The 14,901-nt window shown below is 41.9% G+C and overlaps 1 protein-coding gene across 1 annotated transcript in view; it reads right to left on the bottom strand.

The window, feature by feature from the left end:
- The window catches only part of znf804b (zinc finger protein 804B), a 40,983-nt gene extending 36,002 nt beyond the window's left edge, over positions 1-4,981 (bottom strand). Inside the window, exons 1-2 of the mRNA XM_074684397.1 lie at positions 4,434-4,981; positions 4,008-4,322 (exon numbers count right to left, since the gene is read on the bottom strand). Coding sequence (XP_074540498.1) covers positions 4,008-4,196 — 189 coding nt within the window. The 5' untranslated portion in view covers positions 4,197-4,322; positions 4,434-4,981. The remainder of the gene's footprint in view (positions 1-4,007; positions 4,323-4,433) is intronic.
- Positions 4,982-14,901: the final 9,920 nt, after the last annotated feature.

Below are 14,901 nucleotides of genomic sequence, written 5' to 3'. Positions count from 1 at the left end.
GTCTGCGGCTTGTGTTGTTTGCTCGCATGCTCTCCTTTGATGGTATTTCTACTTTTGATGATATTTAAAGGGTTATAGATTTGCATTTTAGCTCTACAGGCACATAATGTTCAATGTCAGAGCTTATTTGGCAATCCATCACAGGCTTTTTTTGACGAAGAAAACTTCTGTGCTTTCTATGAGTTGAAATTTTTGCTGTTTAAAAGGCCTGTTTGGATAGCAGTGTGCTGAACAGAGCTGAGATAACATGGACTTGCGTGAGTAAATGCAGCCTTACAAACTTCTTGGAAGACTTGAATACAGAAAAATAAAAAGATGTTCCAACAGTTCCTGTTGAAACGTCTGTACTACATCCTTTGTAGGCAAAGAATGGTCTACCAATGCTTACATGCCTTTTGTACTGATGCTCAGCAAAAACTTCTTCATGATATCTGGGTGTATTTCTTTTAAACTACAACCCTGTTTCCATAAAAGTTGAGACTCTGTTTAAAATGTTCAAATTTTAATGGTTTTCATATAGTTTAAATACCAAATACATTTGATAAAAAATAATGTCAAGACAACAAATCTAATGTTTAAACTGAAAAGTGATTTGTTTTATGGCAATTATATGCACATTTTCAGAATGAGGCCAGCAACATGTTTTAAAAGTTAGGACCGCAGAAACAAAGACTGGAAAGCGGTGAAATGCCTGAAGAAACTAAATGTATAAGCCAACACAAAAATATGGGGGTGTTCAGCCTTTATTGGAAAGGACAGATTGGGGGAGTGACAGGTAATGTCATGAGGCTGACATGCTCCAAACTCTGTCAGGATTGAAGGAAAAGATCCCATGATGCCTGCTCTACGGGTTGAGCTAAACCGACACCCAAAAGGAAACCTTCATCTCAAAGTCAATTAAGTTGACTGGTGACAGGTTGGCTTTAGAAGAAGCATCCCTGAGTTTGTCTGAAGTAAAGATAAAACAGAGGGTTCACCTCCCTTTCTGTAAGACCACACTGATAAAGAGTGCAACAATTTAAGAAAAAAAAATGCATCTGGGGATTTCATTGTCTACAACAATGGATTCTAAGGTGTGCGGGCAGAACCTCCTGGAGAGCTAGGACGCAACTCTGTAGAGGTCCTGCCCTCCCTGAATTCCCTGAATGAAAAACAATATTTATATATAATTACACATAGATCTATTACTTGAATAATAAGAAAAATAGCTGTTGAAAAAGTGTCTCATACTACTTCTGTCGCCTCGTCTCCTGACAGATCATTGAAAGCACCAGCAGCAGCAGGTTAGTTCACAATGATGTGCACATAAGTATAGTTTTATTTTTCTGCTGACCAGCTAAATAAATTATCTTAAGCTTCAAGCCAGTAGGAAACTCACAGACATACACAAGCCAGAGTTTAAAGATTTAAACAACTTCTATTCTGCTTTTGGACTTGCTATACATTGCCATAAAATAATATAGTCATTAGGCTGTAGTTGAACAGTTTGTCGTCTCTCGATCGGAACATCAGGGGCTTGATCCCAGGTACCACAAATGCAGTGGTGTCCTTGGGCAAGGCACTTAACCCTGAACTCCCCCAGTGCTGTGTAATCCACTGTGAATGGGATTAGTCAATACTGATGATGCTTTACATAGCAGCCTCTGTGATCAGTGTATAAACGGGATGTGATTGAATACATTGGAAGCGCTTTGTCAGTAGACAAGATATAAACATAGTTTATTTACCCATAAACAATGTTAAGCATCTTTAGTGAGGGGCTTGCAAATCTCAGGAAACATTTTTTAAAGGTTACAGAGTGAAAAGTTCTTGGAAAAATCCCTGTATGCACGGGCTAGAAACTAATAATGGATGATCATGATCTTCAGGCCTTTAGATGACTCTGTATTAACACAGTTCATCACTGCATGTGTCAGCAATAGCAAGTTCAAACTCTGCCTCTCTGACAGAGGAAACCGGACAGAAAACAGATTCTAAAATACCACCGCTATCTCTGGAGCCCGTTGAAGATGGACTTGTAAAGAAAGTTGGTATAAAGGTGAGGACTTTTAAATGTCATTATCAGAAATCATTGTTTGATAATCACTTCAAAATCCCCAAATTTCTCTCGACTAACAGTACAAAAAACCACAAACAATTTGTTCACAACAAAGGAGTCAAGACATTTGCAGCTAGAACGATTGCTGATTGATTGCCTGCCACTCATAGTGTGGTTTAGATCACTGATCATTTTAACTGTTTTATCTGACAGCATATTTTAATGCCTGACACAAGCCGATACATGAAGTTGATGACAGATTGTTCTGGCTTTTTTTCTCGATCCCTGGCTATAACTTAAATGTGAGCTTGACAAACACAGACGACACACTGGTATGGATTTCCTATTGAACACAAATGCCAAGTCCCCTAAAATACATTTTCATAACATGCACACAAAAAACATGTCTGCTTGGAAATACAACTCAATGCATTCCAGTATTGAAAATATAAAGAGGTGTCTTATATATTCAGCACGCGTGTACATTCAAATGAGACTATTTCTGAGAAATCACGCTTGTTTCTGGGACAAGACTGAACTTGTAGCAGGGTTGGTAAAAAATGAGCATTTGATGACTCTACAAGGAGATGGATGACTCCAATAATCCAAATTTAAAGAGGAGGCCTCATTAGGAGAGAAACTGAAGTACACAGTATGTCAATACAGCGATACTGTTTATACATGCAGACAGAGAGGTATAGAGTATGCATAAAAATAACTTACTTAATGGTATTCATCTAGACCATCTGGGAATAATGTGTGTGTGTCTGTGTATGTGTGTACAAAGTTAGCAAGTATATTTGTTAATATGACTCTTGACAGCATCCCTGCTTGTGTGACTGTGTGTGTGCTCCTCACTGTTCGCTCATTCCCATCACATAGTGAGCGCGGGCTGAACATGACAGACTGGTAATGACTTGCGTAGCAACACACACACACACTCACACACACACTCTCCCGCACATACACACACATAGAATCAGACACACACGCATACCAGCTGCTCCTTTCCTCCTTTCTCATCAAACTTGTCATCAGCTCCGCCAGTTTGTCTCATCTCACATTAAGAGCTCATGAATAATGTGTGATTACCAGAGACCCACAGAGTTTCTCCTGCATTTACAACACACACACACACACACACACACACACACACACACACACACACACACACACACACACACACACACACAAACTAAACTCATGTGTATGTTAAATCTACTGTATACATGTAGTGTCGTACGCTCTTCTTTTGTCGCCATGAATGTGAACAACAACACACACAACTTACAAGTGCACACAGACTGAGAGACACTTTTCAACTAAATGCCACTTTGGTGGTTCAAAGGAACCACAGGCACTGGAGAAAGGTCAGAAAGTAAACCAACTAGGCGGTTGAAGTCACACATGCCTACACACCTGCACAAACACAAACACACACACACCTCTAACAAATACTCTCCAGGTAGTTAGAGCTATTTTAGGCTGGTGCTCATCTGGTTGGTAATTTGACTCTTCCAGTTCTCACAGTCAGAAGAAGGAAATTAAAAGAGGGCCAATGGCTTAATGGTTAGATCCCCAATTATTATACTTTTAAAAATAATTCAAACCTCAACCAGAAAAATAAAAAATGACTCACCAAAAGGAAAAGATCATCCCTTGCAGGGAAAGCTTCCACCTCCTCATATATGACACTGCCACACAATCTGGCTGGCTTCATACAACTTGTACACACTGTGTACACACACATACCAACACACTTTTTCTTTCCATAGGCTACTTTTGAAGAACATCCTGTAGTCTTACCCTTTTCAACATTTCTAATAAACCAGCAGCCACAGAAAGTAGAGGAAAGTGGCTGAGTAAGATTATTTTAAAGCTTAAAGAGCCTCACCAGGTATTAAAAATGAATAGGGCATAAAAATAGGCAAACAGACAAGCATTTTTAAAAAATCTCTCTCACACCTACCTTGGGAAATCCAGCAAGCCTTGCGTGTTCTCTACCCGGTGAGTCGCTGCTCGCCGTGGGACGCAGCGGTCCTCTGAAGACCCCCTTGACGCGCCGAAAGTGTCCATTGCTCAGGTGTGTGGAGCTGATAACCAGGTAGTAGCACGCGCTGCACGCCATCCCAGTGGACTCGCGGGGCTGTGGGCTCATGTAAGACTTTTTTCGCCCTGCTCCTGTGGGTCCTTGCTTCCCAAAGTAGGGTCCTGCTGTGCGGATGTTGCGCAGGTGAAAGCTCGACGACAGGGGATGTGTCACTCCTGTCCTCCGTTGAGAAGTCTGTGCGTGCGAACAAAGAGAAAAACAAAATGGGAATGAGTCAGTGGGATAAAACTTCGAATGATGTCTGTGTAAGAGACAGAAAGAGACAGACAGGGATGTTATACAGACCGAGCTCCGCTGGAGTCTGCGCTTGGCATGCTCTCGTCGCTCAGGCTTAAATAAATGAATGAGCGCCTGTGGAGTGCCATAGGAGGAGAGGAATCATCCACTCTGTGTTTCACAAACACACACACTCTCTCTCTTCTCAACGTGGCTCACCCCACCTCCCCTTTCTCTTCCTTTTCTTCTTTTTCTTCTTCTTCTCCTTCTGTCTCTTTTACAGTCCAATGGTCCAGTCTGTAAAGTGCACGCAGCCCCAGCCAAGCAGCAGCAACAGCGGCAGCAGCAGCATCCCAATGGGGGTTCTCAGTACAGAAAAGGGGAGCAGACACTCGGGCAGGTGCGCCTCGCTTCATACACGACGAAGGGGGAAGAAGGGGGAAACATCTGACCCTCTTTTCTTTAAATTGGTCGAAAAACCAGCCTCTTTGTGAATGAAATTTCCCGGGACGAGACGGCAAACTCATCCAGTCTCTTTTAGTTGGTGTCGTGCGCCAGCACAGGCGGACTGAAAAGGTTCAGAGTCTTTCTCAAGGAGCACACACTCACCCCTCTCTCTCCTTCTCCTCCTTACCCCCTCCCTCCCTCCCTCTCCCTGTACAAGTGTCTGACTCTCTCTTTCTCAGGGGCTGCACCGGACCGGATTCCTGTTGCAGCCGTTAATAAACAGCTCGTGCTCGTGCGTGGGTCAGGGATGGGAGGAATCATTTCTGGCAACGCTGTGCTTCAGTAACTCAGAATTGAAGTGCAACCCCCAAATCCACCCCCTCCGCGTCTTCCTCTTCCCTATGCTCCCCTTTCTTTCGTTTTCTCCCACTGTTTTTCAAAATCTTGTCTAGAAAAGACAAGATGATAAACTTCACCGCAAACGAGGCACAGACAACATGTTTGTGTCAATCCCTCTTCCTCTCCTCGCCCCCTCTCTCCCCTTTTCATGCTTTGGGGGCTTCAAAGTAAAAGCTCCATGCTTCTACGGGGTCTGGGTATCGTCAGGGGAAAAGGAAAACCTCACTCAGTTGCAACCTCCGGGGTGTAACGATTAGATTACAGATAAAAGGCTCTTTTCTCCGGCTCGGCCTGTCAAACTGCTGCCGTCAGAGCGCAGCTCGGAGCTGGCTGTGTTTGGCGCTGTTCACCAGCGCGGTGCTGAAACTGTTCCACTGTGAGCACCCACAGAGGAGTCATGCATATTCAGCCCGGGATTAGGGTGCCTTTTTGTTGCTCCACATCAACACTGAGCGCTACAGACAGCCCTCATTTTTGGAGGTGGAAGGACACAGAGGGACAAGCGTGGGAAGGGAGTTCACTCTCTCTGAGCCTTTTAGCTTGATTTATGAGACCAAAAAAAGATATATATCCTTCAAGCTAAAGCAGAAGTTTTATTTGTTCTATTTAAGAGAGGACACCTGTCATCTGTAGATGACAAATGACTGAAGGAAATTCTCAGACTTTGATGGGTTACAGTCTTTAGACTTAATGCTGCCATCAATCCAGCTTTAGGGTCTTTAAAAATCTCCAGTGACTTAAACAAAATAACATAAAAAAACAAGTGATGCTCTTGTTTTGATGCACAGAAAAAAGAACCTAACTTTCTTTTATCGCATGTTTTATTCAACATTCGCCCAAAGGACACCTTGAAAAAAAAGAAAAAGAAGAAGAAGAAAAAACTTTTTTGTTTCTGAGGCAATTGAACTTCCAAACACTTCTATACAAACATGGCTGATCTCTGAGCTTCTGCAGCTTTTTCAAACACATTATTCCTGACAGCCTCCTACTCTTTGACAAACTGTTGCTCCTCTGCAACCCACTCACTCTCTCTTGTTCTGCACCATTTTCCTGCTCTTAACCGAGTTTGTGTCCAGTCCTCCGGGCCAGGTTCCTGACACATCTCAGCCCTTTCACACCACGGCCCTTTGTAGAGGCCTGGACTGCATGAACCAGCCTCAGAGCCGCGTCATTTAAAGACACATTGCTCTCCAGTTTTGATCTGTTGTGACTGAGTGTGTGTGATGGTGGTGTGTTTTTTTTATCTGCATGCTCTTGTACATGAAAGGTTCATTCCTCCTGGGACTTTGCGGCTCCCAGTTACTGTAAAGACAGGGGATGAAGCATGGATCTGTCTGCCTATACCCCCATATATGGGCCTGTTAATGCACTTATGCCCCAACCCTCTATGAAACACATACACACACACACACACACACACACACACACACACACACACACACACACACACACACACACACACACACACACACACACACACACACACACATGCACACACACACATGCACACACACAGGCTTGTAGAGTAATTTTTGTTTAAACTAGCATGGTGACCCTCTCTGGTGTCTCAGGAGGGTGTGCACAGGCATTCCCTTGTGACGGATTACAATCTGTTGTAATAGTTGCAGGAGTTTACCGTGCACTGTGCCTTTGTATGATGTTATGAGAAACATACAAAAAGAGAAATCATATGTCAGAGTAGCTTGAGACCATGCAAGTCTGTGCATCATGTACCATGTTGCTTCTCAGTGTCTGTTTCTTCTTGTATAAGCTTGCAGTTGACTTGGGCTTTTCTGAACTGGAGGAAACGAGATACTTCGTTTGCAGGTGGAGATGTAACCTTGGCTTTCTTTATTGAGCACTTTAATTAAAATTTGCATCCAAAGCTAAGAATCAAGTCTGTAATAACCTGTCACTTCAGATATTTGCTTCAAGAATTTCTGCTTCATAGTTCAGAGCGCTAAAAAACAAGGATACCTGTTAGACATGCAAGGGAGCAACTCTTTGGCCATGGCAAGAGAAGTCTCTGTTTATCTTGAAATTACCTTGTTTTCTGCGTCGGTTTGTAAATTATAGATTTAAAGGTGAAGTTTGTATAACCACTAGCCTTTTCTGTGTAACAATCTGTAGTACTATAATGCTATATTTGTGTGGTGGATTTTGAAGGACACTCAAGTCCAGTCCCTTTTGATTGGTTTCTACAGTGACATATTTAACTCTATGGTTCAAGGATTTTCTCTTCAGTGTGTTAAATTGTGCCTTTTTTCAGGCCCATAAATAGGTAGATAAATACATTTCTGTCACCAAGTTTTATCACTGGTGCTCGCAAGGTCACTGGAGTTCAAGTTTTATAACTCAACTTTGGTGGTATTGAACTTTTCCGAAAACTCTAAAGATTAAACTTTCTCTGTCCTTCATTGTCAAAACATATGTTTCTCCAAAGCTGCCTAAGGTTTTCTCAGAGCAGGGGCCTTCATGTTTGAGAACAGAATCGATGAAAAAAATATCTAAAAAGTTCATAAAAAAGACATTAAAGCTAACCCCACCCCCCAAATATTTAAATATGGAAATAAACATAAAATAATTGTGTTCAAATGAAAAGGATAAGCATACAGTGACAGATCTCCCCGACAGTTGCTTCCTTGCGTGTTTTTAATCTGCAGGTTTTGTAGCCCACCAATTGGCCTGCAATCCAAACAGTGTTGTCCCAAAGGATCTCAGCTCTGTTCACGCACGCTCCAGGTACTGACAATGATATCACTTGACAGTCACACCTCGAACCCTGGAACTAAACAGGCAGCCAGAGAAAACACTTCAAGAGGGTTATCAAGTGCGCACCTCCCTTCAACAATGTTTTGCCAAATTGGCTCTCATTGAGGTCACTTAGCTTCTGTGTCCGAGTACTACCTCCCTCCATGCTTTCTCTCATCACCTAACATTTCTGTGGGGAAAAAAGAGAGGATAAAAACAGAGAAAAGAGAGATGTTAGAAAGAGGATAGGAAAGGCTTAGCCAAGGCGAGACAGCACACTTTACCTCCCTCTTTCCCCCATGCTCATGAGAAAAAGAAGAAGAGAGAGAAAACAGAGAGAGGAGAGAAAAGAAGGCAGAGCGGAAGCCTGTTTGAGCTTGAGCTCACCCCTGCTGGGTTTGTCATGCTTTCCTTGGTGAGGAAGGACATAGGCGGATGATTTCAGTATTTTGAAATGCTGCTTACATCCTTGTTGTACTGTTCTAGCTTTGTTCCTCATCCTCTTTCATGAGATCCCTTTTTCTATTTTGGCCTCCCCCTTATCCAGTAATTTGTGTTTGTTCATTGCAACTCTAAGGGTCAACGGCGTGTGTCAGAGGCTCTGTTAAAGCGTATGTCTGTTTATACTGCACTGATGTTCATCTGTCCAAACGGTCAGTATTATCAGGTTTTCAGTGTCCCGCAGCTCTGCAGTCTACACTCTTAACATCACCTCATCACTTCAATTTCCTCCTTCAGCCAGCGGCCCCAAACCTCTGCAGATCCTATCAGCACAAATCCCTAATGACCATAAAGCTGTCTGGATGGAGAGGACATCAGCACCCACATGTCCACACCCGGTCGCCTGTGTGAGCACCCACACACCCTCTCACCCAGACTGTATCAGTGATAAAAACATTGTCTTTATGCTTTTTCTCAGCCTTTCCTCCGCAGGGGAATACACTTCCCTCACTTGAGGAAAAGAAAACCAATTTTAAACAGGAAATTACCTCCATACTATCTTCTGGCAAAAGCTTTAGTTAATGTCTCATACACTTAAGTACTGCTGGGTAATGTATTTTCTGTGTCCTGGAGTGCCACTGGGAGCGATGCAGCTGCAATAATGGGAGTATCCTGAACAATCAGGTAATGCAGAAAACAATGGCACAAACACTAAAGCCCCCTCCCTTGTAATTGGAAAAGACCCTCGTATGTGATTTTTAATATTTTTCTAATATTGGGCATGCTGCGCACAGTACGCAGGTGTGTGATCCCCTACCTTCCGGTGAGTGTGGGTGTATAGCAGAGAGAGGGGGGGGGGCTATTTGCACTGATCATCCACAAGGGGAAAAGTGTTGTGTATATTTTAAACACTCTAATTCCCTGAAGTACCTCCCCTCTCTCTTGCTTTCTATCTGCTCCTGGTGCTCTCATTACTGTTGGAAATGATGCAGTTATACAGCGAGGGGGGAGAGTGGGTGGGTTGGAGAGCAAAAGAGAGAGGCAGATCAGGGTGACAGACAGAATGGTAAAGAAAGACAGAGAAAGAGGCACAAATCTTGGTGGTATCAGTTTTCCCCAGTTGCTGCCTCTGGCTCTCTCCACTCTCCTTATAAAGCCCTGAAATATTACAGTTAGCTTTTGGGTGCATATTGCTGTCTTTTACGCGCAGTGTATGAGATTGCATCTGAATGTATTATGATCTAGAAGTGGGTACTGTCTGCTGGCTGTGTGTGTGTGTGTGGGTCAGGAGAACGCTTCCTTCCAAGACTTACCATGGCATTAGTGTGAAAAAAGTTTGCAAAAACGAAGAGTAAGTGTTCGGAAGAAAAACCTTTCTTAAAATAAGATTTACTCCCGGCTCATATGAAGATTGGAGCTCAACAGAGAGGGTGTGTGAGCCTTTTTTCCCCCATCAGATAAATATTGCACAGTTCAAGTTAAATTGCGTCTCTTTTTTTCAAAAGTACTTTCAATTTATAAACAATTACTTCAGCTATATCTTAGCTTTAACATAGTCAACTATGAGCGGCTCTGGGCAGGATGTTGTTATGGGGTGGCCTGGGGTGTTATAGACTCCCTGTTAAATCTGATAAGCCCTCCCAGTTGCCTCTGCATTACCTATAGTTGGCTATCTATCCAGCCATAGCAGGACGACTTATATCAGCTGAAGCAACAGGCTTCAAGTTTTTGTTGGGACTGTTCACAGTAATATGGGGCAAACATTTCCCTTACAGGTCCTTGGAGTAACTGAGGATTTTTTTTCAATCTATTCATCTAATCTATAAAATCATGACAGATGCCTCTCTGTGAGAAGCACAAAAGATCAGCAAAAAAGACTTTTTCATAAAGGTTATCTTTGACACCTGAACCCATAGACTGCATCTTGATAAGGACGGCATCTCTATTTTCTCTCATGGTCATAATGTAATGTCAAAATACTGCCTTTCTGGGTGCTTACTGGGTTCTGCTGATGTATTCACAGCCATATTAACATCACACCTACTACCTTAAGCTCATATTGAACTCGCCAGTAAAGATCAAAGATCCCTCAGGATGTTGGTACAATCTGCAGAAGAACAGAATTTTGTTGTATTTTATGTAGTTGTTCCTTCACTTCTTTTCTAATCTAGTCAACAATCCTTCACAACCTTGCATTTGTGATTAAGCTGTCGGTCATGACTCAATATCCTTTCTTTATGACACAAACTGAACTACTCACAAAAATAAACACTTTTACATGTATCAGGATTAGGGAAGGGTACCATTCACATTTAAAACGACATGTGTTTTTATGGTAAAAAAAAATCAACTTGTTGAATAATAAAAAGCATTTTTTTTTCCATTTAACACAACAATTCATCAATATCTAACCATATAATGCTGTGTTAATGTCCAGCATGTAAAATCGTCCACTCCCTTACAGTCACAAGGATGCATTTAGGTACCTAAACCTGGTATGTTTTCATTTTTCATGGATCGGTTCACGGTCCTTTTGACAGAATTCAGTGGGTACATATAAAAATACCTAATTGGTACCCATCCCTAATCAGGATGGAAAGAACTGCTTTGACTGATAGCATCCACTCATCCATTATCTTCATTGCTTTCCCTTCTAGGGTCAAAGGGGCTGGAAATTATCCAAGCTGTCATGGGGTGCAAGGCAAGGCATACCTGGATGGGTTGCCAGCTGATCACAGGGCTAACATTTAGAGATGGACAACCATTCATATGTACTGTGAATTTAGAGTAACTAGTTCATGGTAAGAGAATGTCTATCAGCTGTGGAAAGAAGCTGGAGTACCTTGAAAGAACCCATATATGGGTACCTGCCCAGCTGGAGATCGACACCTAGATTCTTTTTGCTTTGTGGCATTAGTGCTGACCACTGCACCACTGTGCAGCTGTTTTAATAGGGTGGATGTTAAACAAATGAATCAATATTATGGCTGATTGTTTTTTTTTTTTTTAAGAAAAAATCACCACATACACAAGGACACCAGAAAGTTGACAGAAACCCTAAGCACCAAACATCAGCTTTTAAAAAATTTAGTGAAAAAAAACATACATCCATTGTGCTTTGTTATTTGAGAAAACATTTACACAAAAGTTTGACAACAGTATGGAACCTCAAAGCAGTCACCATTTAGTCTTAATCAATAAAGGGATATTGAGAATAAACTCCATCCAGAGGTGTGTGTGTGTGTGTGTACACAAACACTCCCACATGCCAACTGCATAAGTCTGCGCTCCAGTTGGTGACTGCTTTTAGAAAATTATCACAAAAATTATCACTTCAAATAGGTTTGCTGGTATAAATCAGTGGACTGGGATCTGCCCACAGCCCATATTAGGGATGAGCATTTGTCTATGTGTGCTGGTGAACATAGAGATTGATTGCTTTGTGTTATAACGTATGTTCATTCACCTCAGCGTTTGTGCGCCCTGTCTTTTGCTTGCATGGGTTGTGTGTGTATGTGTGTGTTTGAGCATATGGGTGTTCACCCCTCTGTGCATCCATACATGCACCAGTGAGAATATAAAAATGCCATGAACAGTTGTGTCTGCATATGGGTGAAGCCATCCACACACTGCGGTCTTGCACAGCAGATTGATAGGAATGAAATATTCTGTAATCTAAATGTAAATGGAAGTGAAATTTACCGGTGGGTTCTATGTAATTACCAGTGCCACAATTTATTAGAGTTGTGTTTGTGTAAGGTGCAGAGGGAGAAAGAGAGGATGTGAGAGAGAGGGAGAGAGAGAAGGGGGGTGGGGTGGGGTGGTCGGAGGAGGATTTAGGGAAAAATAAAGAGAACAAATGAGCGAGTGTGGAAGGGCTATCAGAATGTCAGAGTAAGAGAAAGGATGATTTATATATACTTATGGTTTCATGGTTGAGCAGAGTAGATGCAGACCTACTGCATAGAGAGAGGGAAAGGGAAAAAAGAAGCTGGTCAAATCAGGTCCAAGAGTCCATCGAGACAAAGGAATAAGAGCTCTGAATATGACTCTGTTCAGCATAAAGCAGAGAGTGCAGCAAGGGGTAAAATATGGGACTAGTTCCAGACTTGTGCCTGTCAGAGCTGACAACCTGGCTCTGGATGCAGACTTGATCTTCCAGGCGGTGGACAATTAGTCACCCTCTGGTAAAGTGGTCTGAAATGTCTTTGATATATGGACAGCGTATGACTTATCCCGATGTGAACCTTGCTGGTCCTGCAGTTAAAGTGAAACGGTGTCAGAAGCAGATGCACCCAGAGAGATGGTGATCATTAAGGTGTGATGCTGTGCTAACACTATTAATGAGACTGCAACCCTCGCCCATACATATGCAGAAAGGAAGTGTGTATTCACAGTCTATGTGCACTTCACTTTTGACTTCCCGGTGTGTGTTTGTATCTGGATTTGCATGCATTTGATCAAACTCTCTCTGCCACATTCCACCAGGGAAGGATTCAAAGTGTAGTTTTAATATACTTCGACAGGATTTCATTTCTCATATCTCAAAATCCTTTTCCCCATCCTTCTTCCTTATATGCCACCTCTCCCCTCTGCAGCCCCCTCAACTTGGCTTTCTCCCTGGAAGCTAATCAGAGTATACCGTGCTGCAGATGAAAGTTACGGCTATCAAATCTAGCAGGGCCCTGCAACAACCTGTCACAAAGGAGTAGCATTTGTCTCAAGTGTGTGTTTGGACATTAATCCATCTTTTTATGTCTCTTTCTGTCAATTTCATTCATCCTAATTTATGCGACTGCATGTGTGCTATGAACTTTTACCACCCTCATCGACCTCCATATTTGTTTGGCAATGTGAAGCCTTTTAAGAAACGCAGCTCGCCAGATCAAAAGATATCTCTGTGTCTGGGTGCCAGAGAGCATGGGAATATGTTTCACTTGTTTGTGACAGTAGAAAGTTGTTTGGAGAGGCAGTTAGCTTTTTTATTGGAGTATCAGTGGTGCTGTGTAAATAATAGATAAGGTCTGTTGATGAGGTCTCTGGTTGGTCCCACACTACAATGGGAAACACACTGTTCTCAGCCAATTTAACTCAAACATGGGAGCACAGCCGAGAGTGCTCTCATCTGCAGTTATTGTACTTCAAAGCAATGACAGTTAAGATTAAATGGGGTGTTAGCGAGCAGCAATCTCAGGGGTTGAGGAATAAAACCAATGCAGAAGTGCAAAAAAAGAGCAGTTCCTCGACTGTCCAGTTGACAATGTTTGACTGCCTACTTTAACAAAACAACTCCACATGCTCACAATTTCATAATTTGTTTAAGTGTTGGGAGATTCTTTCATTCTTTTCATTCTTTAATTTCATAAATTGACACATTTCTTAAACCCAATTCCAAAACTGATAGGCGGCTTCACCGTCAGACTTAAGTCAATCCTTATCGTGTCATAATAAAATACTCAGCTGCAGAACATCACATATTGACAAGGTGACCATTTGGGCTGTGAGAAATGAAGCCAATATGAAAGTGTGAGAAACTGCAGTCCATCAGGTCTCCCCTCAGGGCTGTCTCAAGAATAAATATACCATAAACCCCATACATTCCAATTCAACTTTTCCAAACATAAATATTTATAGATTTTTGGTCCAGGAATAGCTTTTTCTTTGCCGTATGCCAGATCATCTAAAGCTAGGCTGTGTCAGCACTTCCAATGCAGCACTATCTGATAATAGGCTCCAAAACTCTGCTTCAGCAACAGATGAGTGACATCACTCAGAGTATGTCCCTGTATCATAAAGTCTGTGATGCTAACCTCTAATACAAAACACTGTCTTGGGTTCTGTTGATCATTTCTCTATTCCTGAAAACTGTATAGGAATTAACTTGTACATAACTCACCCTTTGGAGTTTTGCATGAAGGGTGTGGTCACTGAGTGAGTCAGCAGCTAGCTGTCCTCTGGTCATCACACATCTTACTTCTGTAGTGCTGAGCAGAGGCTAGCTCACATACCAACTTTGTACTCTTTAGAAGACTTGAATTTTACTTACTTAAAAATTACAGTAGCACTATGTTGGCAACTCATGTCCGTCGAGTTGGCTCTTTTTTTTTTTTAAGCATAAAATTAGCTGAAAAAGGAGAGAAATAAAGCAAGGGTAGTTCACCTTTTTTTTGTTTTCAAGCAAATTAAGAAAATGAAGAAAATATTGACCTCAAAGCATTAGGTGGTGACTAAAGCAGATAATTAAAAACAGAGCAGAGTAAAACCTGATTATAGAAAACTTACATAATCTCTTTTTTCTTTTGTCGATTTTAAGCATTTAAGGATAATTTTTGACCACCCTTTATGCAAACTTCTAATGAATTCACATTGGCTCCAGAAAACCAACCTGGCAACAACCAAAATACTGAACCCAAGCCTCCAAAAAGACTCTGTACAAAAATTTTGGAAGTCATGGATGCTTTGTCTGTTATTGATAAAGTCCATGGATGTAACAGATAGC

This window comes from Halichoeres trimaculatus, unplaced genomic scaffold (assembly GCF_033239565.1).
Source record: "Halichoeres trimaculatus isolate MK-OKI-2021-1 unplaced genomic scaffold, fHalTri1.1 fHalTri1_scaffold_12, whole genome shotgun sequence".
In the NCBI taxonomy this organism is placed as follows: Eukaryota; Metazoa; Chordata; class Actinopteri; order Labriformes; family Labridae; genus Halichoeres; species Halichoeres trimaculatus.
This window is presented reverse-complemented; position numbering and strand designations above follow the sequence as displayed.